Source organism: Schistocerca piceifrons, chromosome 5 (genome assembly GCF_021461385.2).
Source record: "Schistocerca piceifrons isolate TAMUIC-IGC-003096 chromosome 5, iqSchPice1.1, whole genome shotgun sequence".
Taxonomy (NCBI): Eukaryota; Metazoa; Arthropoda; class Insecta; order Orthoptera; family Acrididae; genus Schistocerca; species Schistocerca piceifrons.
The window spans coordinates 470,683,696-470,704,983 of NC_060142.1; the positions used below are offsets into that span (position 1 = coordinate 470,683,696).

At 37.7% G+C, this 21,288-nt stretch overlaps 1 protein-coding gene across 2 annotated transcripts in view; it reads left to right on the forward strand.

Annotated features, from left to right (window-relative positions):
* Positions 1–21,288, forward strand: part of LOC124798018 (2',5'-phosphodiesterase 12-like) — a 164,143-nt gene that overhangs the window by 53,371 nt on the left and 89,484 nt on the right. For both annotated transcript variants that reach the window (XM_047261219.1, XM_047261220.1), the window contains exon 3: positions 970–1,129. In XM_047261219.1, coding sequence (XP_047117175.1) covers positions 970–1,129 — 160 coding nt within the window. The remainder of the gene's footprint in view (positions 1–969; positions 1,130–21,288) is intronic.

Sequence of the window (21,288 nt, forward strand, 5' to 3'; positions counted from 1 at the left end):
CTGATCTATTAATGGAGTTGCCCTTCCATTTACACCTATTTTCTAACTCCTCTAGTGTTCCAGTGGCCTTGCTATCCATTTCCCGTAGCTACTCTCTCAGTATAAATTTACTAATATCTCCAGTTGATTGAATTCATTTAAGGAATGGGAGTTATATTTTCATCTACCCTACAGTCATTACTTCATCATAACTACACATATTTGGAAACTGTTTCAGTAGGAATTAAACTGTAATCCCACAAAAATATCTAGGAAGGTATGTGAAACCTATTTGCTGAAAGATGCAAGATTAATTTTTTTGTTTATTTTCTACCTAGAAAAAATGGAATAAGACTAACCAGAAGTGGGAGAGCCATAGTTGAGTCGTCACAAGTTGATCCCTGACAGCTCACAGAACTGTTGCCCGGTTTCATCACCTGCAAAGGGCTAATGGCTGCAGGCAAAAATAGTAGCCTTCTAAAGAACTGTGACAACACTGAGGCATTGCTGTAGAGATATTTACAAAATTGCTTTACATTATTGGCAGAGGCAAATCCATGAAGCTATCATGCTGAGCCTAGTGAAGCTCTCAGGGATCAACTAACACTGACTCAAGTACATAATATTCACCTGCTACCAGAGAACATACAAGGAAATAAAAAAGTGCAAAAGTAGTAAGTGAAGAGAGGCAAAAAAGATATATGAATTACAGCAAATAGACTAATAGAAAATCTGATTATCCCCACATAAGTCATGTGATTTTCTACTGATTCTAGGTTGCCATTAACCTAATTTTAGCATTGGCATAGTTAAGCATTTACCTTCTCTGTAACCACGTTAAGAACTTCAGAAACTCTTTGTTTTGAATCCATAACTTAGAAACAAGTTTTTAATGTTTTGTGTCTCAACATATTATAGTCAGGGTCATTTATATACTTTCTTAATGTGCTTTGTTAATTTTTATTGTTAATTACATGCTTGATTTTTAAGGTTACAATGTTGACATCATGTGTCTGCAGGAAGTTGACAAAAGTGTGTATCAAGATCATTTGCTTCCGCTTCTTTCAACCAGATACAATGGAACTTTCAAAGTTAAAGGAACCAAGATAACAGAAGGCTTGGCATGTTTTTATGACAAATCTAAATTTCGGTACGTGAGGCGTGAACTCAATAATTATTAGGTAGAATTCTAATGTTAGATTCATAACATCTTCATTACTTGGATTTTTTTCTGGTTATGTTTATAGTTGCTTTTACTTAAGTCAGATTCACTGTTTCGTTTAATGTAATGATCATTTGAACTTTTTGGCACAAATGCCAGGCTCTTTATTCTCGTCTTTAAAAATATTTAGCATCTCATTTATTGATCCTGTTCTATTTGTGGGAAAGTTTATAAAAAGACACAGTTAAAATTCCCTGCTTGTTATTTTGAGATTCATCAAATAAAGCTAAAAAAAATTGTACGTACAAGGAGAGGTCTGCAGTGGTTGCATCGCCATGTTGAAACCACCTGTCGGGCGGTGTAGGCTACGGTCCCTGGCATCATGCTCTGCAGCTGTTCACTCTGGTGGGTCCTCTTTTACAAATAATCCCAAAACATAATTTCATAATTCATTATGGTTCATAGCAGCCTTAAAAATAACAATAACAAAATGGCACCATAATATAGTAGTTAATTTATTTGGTTTGTGTGTTGAAATTTGTTAGTTTCAACCCTCTTGGCTGAAATCTCCTTTTTTTATGACTGTGACTTTTTATTTTTATTCAGTCAATTGGTTTCAATCCAAAGAGTTAAAAAAAGTATTCTGTATTGTGAGAGGTGGTAGTATGGGCCAAAACAAAGCAAAAAGGTTCAGTAAACATGGGAAAATACATACCTTAAGAGTTGTGAGCACTTGTGTGGTAAAAGAAAGATGTTTCACAGTAGTGGAGGTGGAGGAAAAGAGGTGCTCATAGCTCTTAAGATATATGTTTTAGAGCCCATGTTTACCAAGTATTTTTGTCTTGTTTTGATCCATATCACCACCTCTCAATATATAGAATACTTTTTTAAAGCCCTGAATAATATTTTGCACTTCTAATCCTTTGCTGCACCATTTTAATCGTCAAGTAAATGTTTTGTTTACCCTCATTTTTTACTTTGCATTATTCTTTTTTTTCATTTGGAATCTTTGTCCATGTGATTTTAATTATTTTTATGTGTCTATCATAATATTTAAATTTATGGAAACACCAGTCTACTGTTTAAAAAAGAAGACTATATAATCTATTTACATTTGCCTTGCAGTAATGTTAGAAATTTATTTTTCGTTGCTTGATGTCTATTTTTTCAGACGGTTATCATCATACAAATATTTAAAACAAATTCTATTCACACCATGGGCAAAATAATGCAGATATATATTTAAATGGAAAGAGTTTTCATAAATAAATGAAATTCAAGCAAAATGAGTGAAAGGAATAATGGTTGCTGTAACATAGACAAACACATAAAATGAAGCAAAAGCAGAAAATGAACCAAAGCAAATATGTGAAAATAATTCAAATCACATAGGCAGAGATTTGCAAATGAAAAAAGAATAAAAGGAATAAAAAATAACTGCAAATAAAAAAAGTTGAAATAACAATTAAAATGACATGGGAGAGGATTAGTGCATCTGATGGAATTACAACCACAACTTTCAGCACAGATACCAAAGAACTAAACTATTAGACTATGGCACTATTTTGTAATTGTTGCGTGGTTTAAAGCTGTTGTGAATCCAAAGAGATTACAAAATTTCTTTTTGTTGAATGCTAGAAAATTGTTGAGTGCTAGCAAACAAGGATGCACGAGAGAATGGCTGCAGAGTATGATGCCTGGGACTCTAACATACAATACCATGCAGGCAGTTTCAAAAAATTGACCACTCCCCTGGGGATCTCTTCTTGTTAGCAGAGAGAGAGAATTTCCTTTGTGCTGGGGTCAGCTCTCATCTGTAAGTAGAATTTCTTTGCATGATTATTCATTTTGGCTGAAGAGTGTTTCTTCTGAGTAACGACAAATATATCCGTGATTTATACTAATTTCCTTATGTGCTGAGTTGTTTATTAGTGAGAATAAGTTATATTCTTTAGCTGTCCAGTGAAATGAAATGATCGTATGGCATTTATTGGCCGGGATATTTCCTTTCAAGGTTAGTCCACCGTATTTGCAAGTCTTTTTAGTTGACGCCATTTGCGGCGACTTGCGTGTCAATTATGATGAAAATGATAATGAAGGACACAGAATACCCAGTCCAGGAATCAAACCCAGGCCCCCTTGCATGGTAGTTGGTAACGCTACCGCTACTCTATGGAGACGGACTCTGTCCAGTGCAGTGTGATATATTAAACCTAGTGTACAAGTCTGCAGAATGTGTTCTCTTTCAAACTTCATGTGCAAAAATTGTTATATACTGTCGCTGTATTGTAATTCAAATTTATGATTTTATTGCAAGCATGTCATTAAGGCAAACACATTGAACTCGATATGCATCTCTACCTATCACAGAACTTGGATCAGGTTATATGTGTGTGGCTGGAGTTAACATCAAATATAATTTTTATTGCCAAATAATTATGAAGGATTCCCTTCAGCCTAGGAACATGTACTCCATAAGTAAACACAGAATTTCATTTGTGTTGAAAATGAATTGTGAGCAACATTTAGTAATGTTTTCTTGACTTTTAGATAAAAACGAACTACTCTGCAGCTATTTCTCAACAGAGAACGTCTTCTAAACTTTTGCAATAGCTGAATGTCAGTTATAACACACTGTCTATGGAGATATGTTTTATTGTCCACGTCATGAATGGGGGTAATCTGTACTCTCTAGTTCCCTCCTATGACGCTCTCAAGGGAACTGACAGGTGTCTTAATATATTTGTTGCAGAATACTCTATTAGTTTAAACACACACACACACACACACACACACACACACACACACACACTCAATACATGTAATCAAGTCTCTATCCTAATTGTAAAGGAATGAATGAGATATCATTAGAAATGTTTTTTAACTGGCTTCTGACATTGCATACTGATTTATGCTTAAACATGCTATTTATGGAAAATTGTAATGGAAGAAAGTGCCTAGCTTCATACTTATGTTTTACAAAACTAACTTATCAGTCATGAATAAGAGATTCCCTTTTCATATTATCTTATAGCAAATACCATTTTATTTGTTTTGAAATACTTATTAACTGGATAAATTGTATACAGCTTTGTCATAGATAATAACTATGACCGCCGAGCGGTTAAAGGCGCTACAGTCTGGAACCGCACGACCGCTACGGTCGCAGGTTCGAATCCTGCCTCGGGCATGGATGTGTGTGATGTCCTTAGGTTAGTTAGGTTTAAGTAGTTCTAAGTTCTAGGGGACTTATGACCACAGCAGTTGAGTCCCATAGCGCTCAGAGCCATTTGAACCAATAACTATGACCATTATCCCATGCTCATAGTACAAGCTGACTTTTTTAAACAAATATACTTTCTGGAATGATGAACATATTTGCCATTGTCACCAACTACCCATATCTCACTAACTTATTTCAAATACTGTCATTATTTACAGCTATAAAAGTGCAGAAGTGTAGCACAAGCCCCCTTTTACAATTCATGCTCAGTTGATTAAAACAAGGAAAACTATTGTAGTACTGTGGATAAACTTAACACCCTCTGCTCCAAGCATGCCTTTCCAATTGACAAGAAGGCAGTTGGCTATTAAAACTGCATTTTGCGGTCACTATAAACTAGTTGGCAGGTGCAAATGCTTCAAAGTGCAGGATTGTATTTAATGAATCTCGTCTTAAGTCATGTAGGCTTTTCAAGGGTAACTAAATCAACTAACATTTTTGTATCCTTTAAAGAAAATGAAAAACAAAAAGTACATGTAGATTACATTCTTACATCAATATCATGTACACTGAGTGCTTTAGTGCTATGTAAAGAATTTTGTTGAAAATTTGGAATGTAAGGCACCTGCCATTGTTCAGGTGTCTTATGGAGGTGGTCTATATAGGTTACAAGCTTTTGTGGTCACTGTTACTTAATGATGACAATTATTGAAAGATATTAAATAAAATCATCATAACTTCTGAACGATTTGCATTAGGACATTCAAACTGCATGGTTGGCCACAGAATTAGTATACATTTATGTGTATGGTTTAGTGACAAAGCCCACTTCCATTTGGATGGGATCATCAGTAAGCAAAATTGGGTCATTTGGGGGACTGAGAATACACATTTCATGTTCAAGACATCTCTTCACCCTCAACAGGCGACTCTGTGTTGCGCAAAGTCCGGTCACAGAATAATAGGTGCAATATTCCTCGATGGCATGGTGACTGTCGAATGGTATGTAAAGGTTTTGGGAGATGGTTTCATCACCATTATCCAAACTATCCATGATTTTGACAAGATGTGGTTCATTCAAGACAGAACTTGACCCCACTGAAGCAGGAGATTGTTTGATTTCATGCAGGAGCACTTTGGGAACCGGATTCTGGCTCTGGGGTACCCAGAAGTCACTGGCATGGGCCTCGATTGGCTTCCATTTTATTTAGATCTGATCACATACATGTCCTTTTTGTGAGACTATATTAAAGACACAGTGCACAGCAATAACCACAAAACCATTGGGGAGCTGAAAACAGCCATTTAGGAGCTCCTCGACAGCATTGATATTCCCACACTTCTGTGGGTCATGCAGTGGGTCATGCAGAATTTTGCTATTCCTCTGAACCACATCATAGCCAATGGTGGCAGGGATATTGAACATGTCATTTATGTATCTTCCCCTCCACCACCCCACCCCACCCTACCCATATAGTTCGGTAATTGTCACCCTTTATCTCTCTTAACAGTTTAACTGGACTATCTTGAGGCAATATTTTTTTTTTTTTAGATTTCAAGTCTATGCCAGCTGGAAATCTTAAAAACCAGTACTACAAAATAAATTCAGGTGCTAATTCATACGACATTAAGTTATGGCATAACTTTGTGGGGAGGTACCTCGAAAACAAACATTAATAAAATATTTAAATTACAAAAAAGAGCCATAAAAATGATAGCCAACCTTAAATGGAAAGATTCATGTAAACCAGCATTTAAAGCTCACAAAATACTAACATTACCCAGTACATACCTATACGAATTTCTCTGTTGGACAAAATTCAAATATTCTCCCAATACTAGAGATAACAACACACAACACAACCATGACACAAGAAAATAGAACCTCTTCCATGAGCCTACACAAAACAAAAAGCCATCATATGCTGGACCAAAAGCCCTTGAAAAACTCATTTCATTATTGAGAGAAATAAACAATAAAAATATATTCAAAAAATGTGTCAAAAGTTTTCTAACAGAAAACTGTTATTACAGTGTAAATGAATTTATGTGCACTACAGCTCAAAACAATTGCAATACTATTATTGTATCAAAAGAAAAATTGAACAAAACCTAATTTAGTATGAAATAGCCCTAGAATAATTTTGTAATAAACTATATTTTTGTTAAACAGTAGACAGTAAATACTATGTACCTGTTGGTGCATGAAATGAAAATATGTCTTGATCCATACAATGTACTTTGTCAAAGAATAAATAAAAACAAAGATGATGTGACTTACCAAACGAAAGCGCTGGCACGTCGATAGACACACAAACAAACACAAATATACACACAAAATTCTAGCTTTTCCAACCAACGGTTGCTTCGTCAGGAAAGAGGGAAGTAGAGGAAAAGACGAAAGGATGTGGGTTTTAAAGGAGAGGGTAAGGAGTCATTCCAATCCCGGGAGCGGAAAGGCTTGTCTGACATTTGGCCTCACACTTAAAGTTCCCATCTCTGGCTGCAACCCTTCTTTCCATCAGTCCCTATACCAGTTCCAAACTGAACAATCCATTGCCCTCACCCACCTAATCCTTATCCTACACATCAACTCAGCCAATGAACACACCCGTCAACTCCTATCCTTAATAAAAGTCCTCAATCTTTCCTCTCCCACATCCACACCGGCTGTTCAGAGCATCCTCCTACCTGCCAACCGCAAATTAGAACAGCGTGCCACCCTTCACCTCAAAAAACTATCCAATCTCCTGGTTTCCCACCTCTGGAAAGGCAACTCACTCACCCCTCACAACCTTTCCAGCAAACCTCAACATCCTCTCATTGCACACAAACCCAGTCTCTCCCATCTACTCAATCTCCCACTTCCAGCTCCACTCCCTCCAAAACCTCAAAATTCCAATCAACACAATCTGGAACCACAACACCCTAATTCAGTAGTTAACCTTTCCTCCAAACCTCTCTCCCAATCCGAAACCTCTGTCCTATCCAAAGGCCTCACCTTCAGCCCCACTCCCAGATTCAACCAAACAGCCCTTGTCAAATATTTACTGTCCTACACTCATACTCTCTGCTGGAAATATCACTTTTCCACGAAGAAAAATGATCCTAATCCTACTCCTAATGATCCAACTCCCCAAGACACTATCCAAATTGAACCCTGCCTGGAACAGTTCCGTCCTCCATCACAGCGGGACCCACCTCCTCTTCCTCAAAATCACCCTCTCCAAACCTTCCAGGAATTTCTCACTTCCAGCCTTGCCTCTCAATCCTTCTTAAAAAACCTTAATCCTACTCCCAACATCACCACTGCTGAAGCCCAGGCTATCCGTGATCTGAAGGCTGACCGATCCATCATCATTCTTCCGGCAGACAAGGGTTCCACGACCGTGGTACTTGATCGTCGGGAGTATGTGGCTGAGGGACTGCGTCAGCTTCCAGACAACACCACATACAAAAGTTTGCCAAGGTAATCCCATTCCTGATGTCCAGGCAGAGCTTCAAGGAATCCTCAGAACCTTAGACCCCCTACAAAACCTTTCACCTGACTCCATCAACCTCCTGACCCCACCGACACCCCGCACCCCTACCTTCTACCTTCTTCCTAAAATTCACAAACCCAATCATCCCAGCCGCCCCATTGTAGCTTGTTACCAAGTCCCCACAGAACGAATCTCTGCCTACGTAGATCAACACCTTGAACCCATTACATGCAGTCTCCCATCCTTCATCAAAGACACCAACCACTTTCTTGAACGCCTGGAATCCTTACCCAATCTGTTACCCCCGGAAACCATCCTTGTAACCATTGATGCCACTTCCTTATACACAAATATCCCGCACGTCCAGGGCCTCGCTGCGATGGAGCACTTCCTTTCATGCCGATCACCTGCCACCCTACCTAAAACCTCTTTCTTCATTACCTTAGCCAGCTTCATCCTGACCGACAACTTCTTCACTTTTGAAAGCCAGACATACCAACAATTAAAGGGAACAACCAAGGGTACCAGGATGGCCCCCTCGTACGCCAACCTATTCATGGGTCGCTTAGAGGAAGCCATCTTGGTTACCCAGGCCTGCCAACCCAAAGTTTGGTACAGATTTATTGATGACATCTTCGTGATCTGGACTCACAGTGAAGAAGAACTCCAGAATTTCCTCTCCAACCTCAACTCCTTTGGTTCCATCAGATTCACCTGGTCCTACTCCAAATCCCATGCCACTTTTCTTGACGTTGACCTCCACCTGTCCAATGGGCAGCTTCACACGTCCGTCCACATTAAAACCCACCAACAAGCAACAGTACCTCCATTATGACAGCTGCCACCCATTCCACATCAAACGGTCCCTTCCCTACAGCCTAGGTCTTCGTGGCAAACGAATATGCTCCAGTCCAGAATCCCTGAACCAATACACCAACAACCTGACAACAGCTTTCGCATCCCGCAACTACCCTCCCGACCTGGTAGAGAAGCAAATAACCAGAGCCACTTCCTCATCCTCTCAAACCCAGAAACTCCCACAGAAGAACCACTTGTGACAGGATACTTTCCGGGACTGGGTCAGACTCTGAATGTGGCTCTCCAGCAGGGATACGACTTCCTCAAATCCTGCCCTGAAATGAGATCCATCCTTCATGAAATCCTCCCCACTCCACCAAGAGTGTCTTTCTGCCGTCCACCTAACCTTTGTAACCTCTTAGTTCATCCCTATGAAATCCCCAAACCTTCTTCCCTACCCTCTGGCTCCTACCCTTGTAACCGGCCCCGGTGTAAAACCTGTCCGATGCACCCTCCCACCACCACCTACTCCAGTCCTGTAACCCGGAAGGTGTACACGATCAAAGGCAGAGCCACGTGTGAAAGCACCCACGTGATTTACCAACTGATCTGCCTACACTGTGACTCATTCTATGTGGGAATGACCAGCAACAAACTGTCCATTCGCATGAATGGACACAGGCAGACAGTGTTTGTTGGTAATGAGGATCACCCTGTGGCTAAACATGCCTTGATGCACGGCCAGCACATCTTGGCACAGTGTTACACCGTCCGGGTTATCTGGATACTTCCCACTAACACCAACCTATCCGAACTCCGGAGATGGGAACTTGCTCTTCAATATATCCTCTCTTCCCGTTATCCACCAGGCCTCAATCTCCACTAATTTCAAGTTGCCGCCACTCATACCTCACCTGTCATTCAACAACATCTTTGCCTCTGCACTTCCGCCTCGACTGACATCTCTGCCCAAACTCTTTGCCTTTTAATATGTCTGCTTGTGTCTGTATATGTGTGGATGGATATGTGTGTGTGTGCGAGTGTATACCCGTCCTTTTTTCCCCCTAAGGTAAGTCTTTCCGTTCCCGGGCAAGTACAGAAAGGGCAACAGCCTCAACGGGTGCGGGGCAAAGTCAGGACATGCGGGGACCAAGCAGCAATCGGTATTGTAATTGTCAACTGTCGAAGCTGCGTTGGTAAAGTACCAGAACTTCAAGCACTGATAGAAAGCACCGAAGCTGAAATCGTTATAGGCACAGAAAGCTGGCTTAAGCCAGAGATAAATTCTGCCGAAATTTTTACAAAGGTACAGAAGGTGTTTAGAAAGGATAGATTGCATGCAACCGGTGGTGGAGTGTTCGTCGCTGTTAGTAGTAGTTTATCCTGTAGTGAAGTAGAAGTGGATAGTTCCTGTGAATTATTATGGGTGGAGGTTACACTCAACAACCGAACTAGGTTAATAATTGGCTCCTTTTACCGACCTCCCGACTCAGCAGCATTAGTGGCAGAACAACTGAGAGAAAATTTGGAATACATTTCACATAAATTTTCTCAGCATGTTATAGTCTTAGGTGGAGATTTCAATTTACCAGATATAGACTGGGACACTCAGATGTTTAGGACGGGTGGTAGGGACAGAGCATCGAGTGACATTATACTGAGTGCACTATGCGAAAATTACCTCGAGCAATTAAACAGAGAACCGACTCGTGGAGATAACATCTTGGACCTACTGATAACAAACAGACCCGAACTTTTCGACTCTGTATGTACAGAACAGGGAATCAGTGATCATAAGGCCGTTGCAGCATCCCTGAATATGGAAGTTAATAGGAATATAAAAAAAGGGAGGAAGGTTTATCTGTTTAGCAAGAGTAATAGAAGGCAGATTTCAGACTACCTAACAGATCAAAACGAAAATTTCTGTTCCGACACTGACAATGTTGAGTGTTTATGGAAAAAGTTCAAGGCAATCGTAAAATGCGTTTTAGACAGGTACATGCCGAGTAAAACTGTGAGGGACGGGAAAAACCCACTGTGGTACAACAACAAAGTTAGGAAACTACTGCGAAAGCAAAGAGAGCTCCACTCCAAGTTTAAACGCAGCCAAAACCTCTCAGACAAACAGAAGCTAAACGATGTCAAAGTTAGTGTAAGGAGGGCTATGCGTGAAGCGTTCAGTGAGTTCGAAAGTAAAATTCTATGTACCGACTTGACAGAAAATCCTAGGAAGTTCTGGTCTTACGTTAAATCAGTAAGTGGCTCGAAACAGCTTATCCAGACACTACGGGATGATGATGGCATTGAAACAGAGGATGACACGCGTAAAGCTGAAATACTAAACACCTTTTTCCAAAGCTGTTTCACAGAGGAAGACCGCACTGCAGTTCCTTCTCTAAATCCTCGCACAAACGAAAAAATGGCTGACATCGAAATAAGTGTCCAAGGAATAGAAAAGCAACTGGAATCACTCAATAGAGGAAAGTCCACTGGACCTGATGGGATACCAATTCGATTCTACACAGAGTACGCGAAAGAACTTGCCCCCCTTCTAACAGCCGTGTACCGCAAGTCTCTAGAGGAACGGAGGGTTCCAAATGATTGGAAAAGAGCACAGATAGTCCCAGTCTTCAAGAAGGGTCGTCGAGCAGATGCGCAAAACTATAGACCTATATCTCTGACGTCGATCTGTTGTAGAATTTTAGAACATGTTTTTTGCTCGAGTATCATGTCGTTTTTGGAAACCCAGAATCTACTATGTAGGAATCAACATGGATTCCGGAAACAGCGATCGTGTGAGACCCAACTCGCTTTATTTGTTCATGAGACCCAGAAAATATTAGATACAGGCTCCCAGGTAGATGCTATTTTTCTTGGCTTCCGGAAGGCGTTCGATACAGTTCCGCACTGTCGCCTGATAAACAAAGTAAGAGCCTACGGAATATCAGACCAGCTGTGTGGCTGGATTGAAGAGTTTTTAGCAAACAGAACACAGCATGTTGTTATCAATGGAGAGACGTCTACAGACGTTAAAGTAACTTCTGGCGTGCCACAGGGGAGTGTTATGGGACCATTGCTTTTCACAATATATATAAATGACCTAGTAGATAGTGTCGGAAGTTCCATGCGGCTTTTCGCGGATGATGCTGTAGTATACAGAGAAGTTGCAGCATTAGAAAATTGTAGCGAAATGCAGGAAGATCTGCAGCGGATAGGCACTTGGTGCAGGGAGTGGCAACTGACCCTTAACATAGACAAATGTAATGTATTGCGAATACATAGAAAGAAGGATCCTTTATTGTATGATTATATGATAGCGGAACAAACAGTGGTAGCAGTTACTTCTGTAAAATATCTGGGAGTATGCGTGCGGAACGATTTGAAGTGGAATGATCATATAAAATTAATTGTTGGTAAGGCGGGTACCAGGTTGAGATTCATTGGGAGAGTGCTTAGAAAATGTAGTCCATCAACAAAGGAGGTGGCTTACAAAACACTCGTTCGACCTATACTTGAGTATTGCTCATCAGTGTGGGATCCGTACCAGATCGGTCTGACGGAGGAGATAGAGAAGATCCAAAGAAGAGCGGCGCGTTTCGTCACAGGGTTATTTGGTAACCGTGATAGTGTTACGGAGATGTTTAATAAACTCAAGTGGCAGACTCTGCAAGAGAGGCGCTCTGCATCACGGTGTAGCTTGCTCGCCAGGTTTCGAGAGGGTGCGTTTCTGGATGAGGTATCGAATATATTGCTTCCCCCTACTTATACCTCCCGAGGAGATCACGAATGTAAAATTAGAGAGATTAGAGCGCGCACGGAGGCTTTCAGACAGTTGTTCTTCCCGCGAACCATACGCGACTGGAACAGGAAAGGGAGGTAATGACAGTGGCACGTAAAGTGCCCTCCGCCACACACCGTTGGGTGGCTTGCGGAGTATAAATGTAGATGTAGATGTAGATTGGAATGACTTCTTACCCTCTCCTTTAAAACCCACATCCTTTCGTCTTTCCCTCTCCTTCCCTCTTTCCTGACGAAGCAACCGTTGGTTGCGAAAGCTAGAATTTTGTGTGTATATTTGTGTTTGTTTGTGTGTCTATCGACGTGCCAGCGCTTTCGTTTGATAAGTCACATCATCTTTGTTTTTAGATATATTTTTCCCACGTGGAGTGTTTCCCTCTATTATATAAATAAATAAAAATAAATAAATAAATCACACATGTATTTTACCTCAGTTATATACGTTCCATGTAAGATTTTACTGTAGCATACGACTTTAACGAAGCTCACAATATATATGTGCCTTTATCATTTAGCTCTGTCTGTTTTCTATGAGTCTCCCTTGACAAGTGACTACATGACCATTGTCTTGCATGGCGAGGTTCTGTGGTCCACAGAAAATCTCCGAGATGGGACTTAGTTGTCATCGAATAACTGTTGCAATAAACAGGTATCTCAAAGTGCAGGAATCGAGGTGTTCATCTCCACAATTGACACGAGAGATGCACTGCATCCACTTTTGCTCTCATGATTGCATAAAAGAAACAAAATTTCCCACACAGTATGTGGCCCAAAACAAACTCTTACTTACTTGCTCAAGATCATGATTACAATTTGCCAGAGAGAGAGAGAGAGAGAGAGAGAGAGAGAGAGAGAGAGAGAGGGGGAGAGAGGGGGAGGGGGAGAGGGAGAGAGAGAGAGCATGGGACTGTATATACAAGGATGCATTATAAATTCATGATTATTGTTTCACGTTTTTCAGTCATTTTTAGAGATGTCTTCTCACCCACAGCTACCCCTATCCCGATGACTACACTTATTTCAAATACTGTCATTATTTAAAACTATAAAAGTTCCAAGTTTTTCACGGGTCCCCTGATACAATGAAATTTACATCCAAGCAGCAAGAAAAGTCTGTAAACATGGTTTGCCGCTGCAATCAGCCATCTTGGCAGGACAATTTAGACATGTTTCTCTGTACTTGTCAGGGACCACTCAAAATAGCTCGTTTGTAAATGGTTTAGGTCACTATGCTTATATATAACAGGTTAAAGGTCATGATGCATGATCCATTTCAAATCAGGTGGAATTGTTAGAACACCCATAAGTAAGTGTACCAGGCCCACAACCAATACGTCTACTCAGTCTTACAGTGTTTGGTATATTTAAAGAAGTGTGTTTTACAGCACAAGAGTGATATTCTTAACATGGCAACAGGAAAAAAAGGTCACATAGCTGGTACAGGATTGTGCACTTTGGTCAAATAACTTTCACCGTGCCAGTCAGCTAGCTTATTTGGCCATTTACTTGAACTCTTGCATTGCCGTGTCTGTCTACTGAGCCCATGAATCCAATATTAAGCAAAATTTCTTACCTGTGTCATATGCCCCCCCGCACCCCCCCCCCCCCCCAAAAAAAAAAAAATGTAGAATGACAATAAATAGATTCTGTGACAGCTTTCATTCTCCTGCTAAAGAGTTTAAAAAATTACAGTAAGTGAGATTCAAACCTAAGCACATGAAAGTGGACTTTGTTTGAAATGTTGACCTTGTATCATGTGATCACTCAAGAATTGAAGTCACTATGTTGTGCAATGTTAATCTTGATGCAAAGAATTTTACGTATTAATTAGAACATGCTCAGAATTGTATCTTCCTCCAGAGTGTAAGCCACATTAATATTCCTGGTTCAGGATAGAGTATAAATCCCTTGCCTTTTATTTTTCAGGTTCTTCAGTTGTAATGTGAAGCATGGCATATTTCTATAAAATGGTTGCATAGATTACAGTCTGTACTCCCCACCTCCTCACAACCCTCTCAGAGAATAAATTTGTGTTGTCAACTGCAAAAATATTAATTGCCCTTATTGAGCAACTCATAAATAATTATAATTTTTTCTTTTCTTCTCAGTACTTCACATATGTTCTGTAGATTGAAAACGTGATATGAGTGAATCATTCAGTGTACAATCACATCATTACTTTAATATGTATCTTCATTGCAGGCAAATAACTGTCTGTGCAATGTACTTTACTGTCATTGAAGATTTACATATACATATACAATAAAGCAGGTAATTTCAGTGTGTGATACTTCATGAAGGCTCAAACCCCAGTGAAAATTAAGATGTGACAGTTACATTACACATACATAAAATCTTTCATTTCTTTTGCTTTCTATAATGGAAATTTCTCATTTATGGGAATCAGAGGTTGGCAACAGTAAACAGTAGGATCTTCTTGTAATCTCTGGCTGTCATGTGAGTTGCAATTTCGGGCTTAGCACCTTTGGTTGCTGCAATGAAGATTCTGCAGCTGATGTGTTGTCACTCGTGCTCGTGACAGGAAACAGATAAAGAAAACATTCATGTATTATACAGTATTGCATTATACAATTGAAAACAGTTAAATTATCATAAAATATTCTTTAAAATATGTTTAAATACTACAACATTGTTTGACGTATATTCACTTAGGTGGGAAGTACAGTACAGTCTGGAAGTTTCATTATCTTGTCACACTACAGTCTTAGAGTTAATGGAAGTGTATTGACTTATACCTTGCAACTGAAATTGTGTTCTAACATTGCTCAAATACTATGCCAAAGCTCATTGAAATCTTTAGGTCACAGAGAGTAGCTTCACCTTGTGATCCTGTATCATTGTCATTCAACTGTGACATCAAATCTCTTCTATATTTGGCTCATAGTGTAAAGAACAACTTATGCAGTGGTAGTTATCCCATGGCAGAAATAAATCAGTGGCCATGACAGGAATCTTCATGGTATGACCTCTTAGGTTGTCTCAGCATGGTGAGCTTTCATGTGTGCAACAGATTTGTTGATTTCGTGTATGCACAATACGTTGACAACCGATCCAGTCATATTCTTCGGGATCTATGTTTTAATTTGTACTGTCTGCCTATACTCCAACCTGCAGCAAGTAAGCATTAAAACATATCTTGCAGCGTCTGAAGAAGATGAATCAATCAACTGTTGACGTATTCTGTATGAAATGGAAACAACTACTCAGCTGTGCACCTGAAAGCATTATAGAGTTCTGATAGCTTAACTCTTTGAGATTTAAAAGTCTCGCTTTTATCAGTGTGACAGTGTGGAAGCTCATGCATCAAATGCATCAGACTGCTCCAGGGGAGATGGCACTGAGGACAAGTCTCCAAAGTCTGAGTACATGGTTGTTGGTCACAGTTTTTGAGTCACTCTCATGGAGTATGTGCTGGTTACTGATGGTGGTAGATGGTGTAGTTGGTCAGTCAGTGATAGAAGTCTTTGTTTAAAAAAGAAAAAAAGGAAAATACGCTGGTAGATTGTTTAAAAAACCAGTCAGTTCTGCTTTATGGTGAAGATGCAGCTGATTTTGGTGATGCATTGTGTTGCCTGATGTAGTCTGGTTGGTGTAACTTTTATTTAAATAAAAACAATGGTGGCAGGTACCTAACTGTGAAGGCAGTCTGGCATATCCTATCAGGCTGCTGGCTCTAGCTAGCAGGAAATGAGTAGGCCGTGCAGAAATTGCTACAAGTGTCAGTACTTGCAAAAGACCCACCATTGTTCTTGATTGATGCCCAAGAGCATTTTTGTCATGATGTACCTGTTGATAGCTGCCATGCAATGGATGCTCAAGAAGAATGTTAATGGTGACTGTTTTGGAGTCTTCTGTTATTAGCTTTTGCTGTTCATCCTTAAAGATGCAGATCAGCTGTTATGACTCCTGATTGATATAAGGATGGAGTGGTGCTAACTTGTAGAGGACATACCAGTAATATAGAAATCTTCAGAAGCGTCAGGTATAAACCATGCTCTGTTATCCCAACCGGGAAGATCTACTTTAACAATGATTTTGCAAATGCCTGGGCCATTGTTTCTGCTGAGGTGAAGGTCATATGAACAGAGCAGGGATGGTCTGAGTTCACATTGAACACCTCAAGTCATGTGAACTACACAAAGAGCAAACTGTCAGACGTTCAACACATTTGGTGTTAATCCATTCTTGGTTGAATATGAGCTAGTTGGACAGCAAATTGAGTACTCACAGCATGTGATAGACTGATGGTAGGAGACAAAAGCAACAATATTGTAAATATTGCTCTCTCCCCTCCCATCCTCCTCCCCTCTCCCCATCCCCAACCCTTCTCCTCTCCCCCTCCCCAACTCTTCTCCTCTCCTCAATCCCTCTTCTCTCCCTCTCCATCTGCAACACCTCCCCTTCCTACCCCTCTCCCCCTCTCACCCCCCTCCCCAACCCCTCGATCTTTCTTTCATTCTTTCATATAAATTTATTGAATTAGGGTTATAATTACCTCTTAACATTCCTTCGCAATTTGAGTGTCTATCTTCCATTCTATGGAATTGCATTTGCAAATTTTCTCTTTGTACTCTCATGGCATAATAATTATACTGATGGTTATCACCAAATAATTTTAAAAGAATGAATATTTTTTAAATTTTCATCAAATTTTTCAGGTACAACATGAGGTAATAAGTAATTTATTTCTCTGTTTCTTTCTTGTACTATTTCTAAAGCATTGTCAATCGAGTCCATTAAATGTTCCATATGTTCGTCTCTAATTTTAATTCTGGGACAGCGTCGAGGTTGAAATTTTCAAATATTTTATATCTTTTCTGTCAACATGTTTTCTAATTGCATAGTCGCTGTCTTTATATTCCAATATTTCTGCAACATCTTTAACTTTAAACCAAGGATTATTCTTTTCATCAGTTATCGTATATACTTGTTTCCCATTGTATGTAAGCTTGTTGTTGACAAGATCTATGATTGACTCCATTTATATGGATAAAATTTTACTAGCTTAATAAAATGTAATATGCAATGAATGGTTTCATGTTGCTTGATTGATTCATGTACATTGAAAAAATTCTTGTATTGTTGATGTATGCAGTATCATTAATATTCATTATTATTGTATTTCAAATCTTTAATGAAATCTATTATGATGAAGGGAAGTCAGTAAATGATAGTAATATATTCGTAACAAAATTAAATTGGAGCTAATACAAACTTTACTTAAATCTAATAAATTGTTGTTCTATGTAAATGGAAACAAAAAAGTTGAAAATCTCTGAATAAGAAAAGTTGATTGATTAGTTTCATTCACACAAATGTACAAAGGATAAGCATTTGTAAAGAATATAGTGGAAACCATCAAAGAAATAGATACATTAAAGTGCCTTGTGTATGTGACCAATATTTTGCATCGAATAATTATAAGAAACATTTATAATGAATTTCATGTGATGACTATTCTAAATTATCATCATCAGTGGAAAATGATGTACAACAAAGAACCTGTAAACTGTATTGGTTATCAATAAATTAAAGATTTAAATTGTTTTTACTTAAGTTAAACATCTAAGGATAAGCTTTCAAGTAGAGGTAAGATTTGCCTTTATGATTATAATAAACAAATAGACAAGACAGATATAATTAATGTTAAAGAATGTGTTAAGTTTCAAGCAACAAATTAGCTTTCTATATTCTAAATTGTAGTTATTAAGAGAATTTAGTTTTACACAAATCTAATAAAAAAATTTTCTTTAATAAAAGAGAATAAAATGGAGCAGGCTTCATGATACTGAAGAGAAATAATTTAAGGGGATACAGCAGCTACAGCTTAAGAAAAGATGGTGTAATTAATTTAATTACTAACACAATTCATATTTACCTGTTCTGCTCAATACCATGAAAGTAGTTGAGCTCAAAGTTTTAGCAAAAACTCTTGGCATTAGAGGCCATAGCTAATTAAAGAAATCAGAAATACCGTAGTTAAATCAGTTGTGTTGCAGTAATTTCAGTTTCATCAAGAATCATTCCAAAAGATTAAATAAAGAACAAAAAGAGTACCTAATATAAATTACTTTTACAAATTTGAATTGACGTTTTGAAAAACTCGACCATTGATACAAGAAAAAAATAGAGTTGATCAGATATGTCCATTCAGTAGTAAACTATCTGAGCAACAAAGAGGATAAACCATCAAAGGAAGAATTATTTGAGTTAAAGAAATTAGATCTAAATTTAGTGAAAGTTCAGGACATGGTCCCTGACCTATAAACTTGTCTCTAATGATATTAGAGAAATCAATACCATCAATGACGAAACTGATTATGTAACAAAAGCACTTAATTGTGTGGTACAAGAAGCTAACTTCAGAAAATGATACAAGTTAAATTTAATAGCTTCAAATACAAAAATGTTTTATCCTATCTCTATAGTGTATAATGTATCTGATAGTACTCAAGAATCTGTACAAGTTTTGTGCAATAAAATCAGATATATATAATCATCTGATGAGACTATTTATGTAGAAAACACTACATTTAATATTCAGGTATTAGCAATTCTGAGAGGCAGCAAAGATAAAATAAATAAATAAATAAATTTAGCTGATGACAAAAAGACTTAAAGATACATCACAAAAATTAATAACGATGGTAATCTGTGTTGTCCTAGAGCTATATTGTGGTTTTAACATATCACACAAATAATATCTTAGACAGAGAACCAGCTGAGAATGAAATTAAGAAGTTGAGGCTAGGAGATAAATATAAATTACAAAAGAGTTAACCAACATGTAATGTAACCAATTAGGAGAATATGACAAAGAAGGTTTTACTCAAATCTATGTTATAAATGTTGAGCAGCAGATAAATGGTATTTATGTTGAAAATTTCAATTTTGTTGTCTGTTGTGGCCATGAGAACGCAGTAAAAATAATAGGTACTGTTATAATAAAGAATGCTTATACAATCATGAAGAAGTTTGTGATATTGCATATAAATGTAGAGAATGTAACTGCATTTGTTTGAGATTTAAAGAACATAAATTTGGCTTTGAAATGTGTAGAAACTGTAAACAGCGATAAAAATTAAGTCATAAATGTTTCATGGAATAAAAATTGCAAAAAGGTGATATTTGTGAAAAGAAATGTAATGAAGAATTTGTAATCAAAGGATGTCAAAATCGTATTAAAGATGGTTGTTGTATTAATGGAGAATTCAAGGATTATTATGTTTCCCAAAGCTGAGAAGACCATAAAATAGTTACAGGTAAACAGTTCAAATATTGTGAAAAAGGAACACCAATGAGAGTTCCTTGTGCCTATACAGAATACTATTTGGTTATGAAGCTCAACAAGAAATGGGAATACATATTCCAAATCTCATTATAGCCCACAGTTTTAATAGTAATACTATTCATAAATTTAAGACAAATGATGAATCCTGTAGGTGGATATACCTGAAGAAAACAAGAATTATATACCTAAAGAAAACAGGAATTATATTTCCATAGTTCTTTTTGCTGATGGTGATGATTCACAATTCATTTTAAAGTACTGTATTAAAAATACTATAAAGCCATATAGTTTCTTAAAAATTATAGATAGCAGTAATTTTGTACAAGGCCCCTTTAGTAGCTCCACAAAAATATTCCATTTCAAGGAGTTAAAGAAAGGTTATTTCCCACATTTGTTTGATACACAAGAGAATGAAAATTACATAGGATCTATTCCAGATGTCGAACATTATTGTGTTGAACCTATGAAACCAAAAGAAAGAGAAATATTTCTCAAATAGCATAGTCAATAAGGTAAAGAAAATTGTGTGTTCAATATGCGAAAAGAAATTAATCATTATTGTAGTAAAGAGTCTATTGCTTGGTTAAACAGTTTAATCAATAATAATATTCCACACTTTCTTAATGGTGGAGAAGTAAGTATAGCCAGAGCGAAAGTAGATGGTTTTGATAAAGAAATCAATACTGTTTATCAGTATCATGGTTGTTTCTGGTATGGTTGTAAAAATATGTTTTAAAGGTGAGACAGTTAATAACAAAACTAAAGAATCAGTGGATGACCTACATCAAAAGATTTTAACAAGAAGTACTGAAATGTTAAATGCTGGATATAATTTAGTGGAGATGTGGGAACATGATTGGCTTACTCAGCAGTGTACAAAAAGCTAAAGAAATTGAAACAGTTACCTAAAGTTGTCAAACCATTAAATAAAAAAGATGCCTTTTATGGAGGATGTACAAATACAGTAAAACTAAGAGCTAAAGCAAATAATGTTGGTACAAGAATAATATTAGTCTCTACCCTACTGTGCAGTATTATGATTATCATCCTGACCAAGATTTTATACTAAAAAGTGGTATAATTTTATAAACAGTCAAGTATTGGCACCTTGAGGATTGTATCATCCAGTTTTATCAGTACAGCTAAAGACTGGTAAAAATGAAAAGCTGTTGTTTCCTTTGTGTATCAAATGAGTAGAAGAGAAAATAAATAAATGTAATTACAATTATGATGAAAGAAGTATCATTGGAAATTGGACAACAGATGGAATAAAGAAAGCTGTAGGAAAAATGATATAAGATTTTAGAAGTCTATGAAGTGTCAAATTTTGGATGTAAGAGCAATATATTGTTTAAAAATTATGAGAAAGACTTCATTAAGATAAAGCTGGAAATCAGCCCTCATTATTTTGAAACTAGTGAGATGTATATCAAAACAGTTAAAGAAATATTGGATATTGAATTAGATCCTGATAAGATAGAAGAAATTACAGGAAAATGAGCTGTAGCTAAGGTGTATCTGAATTAATTATATT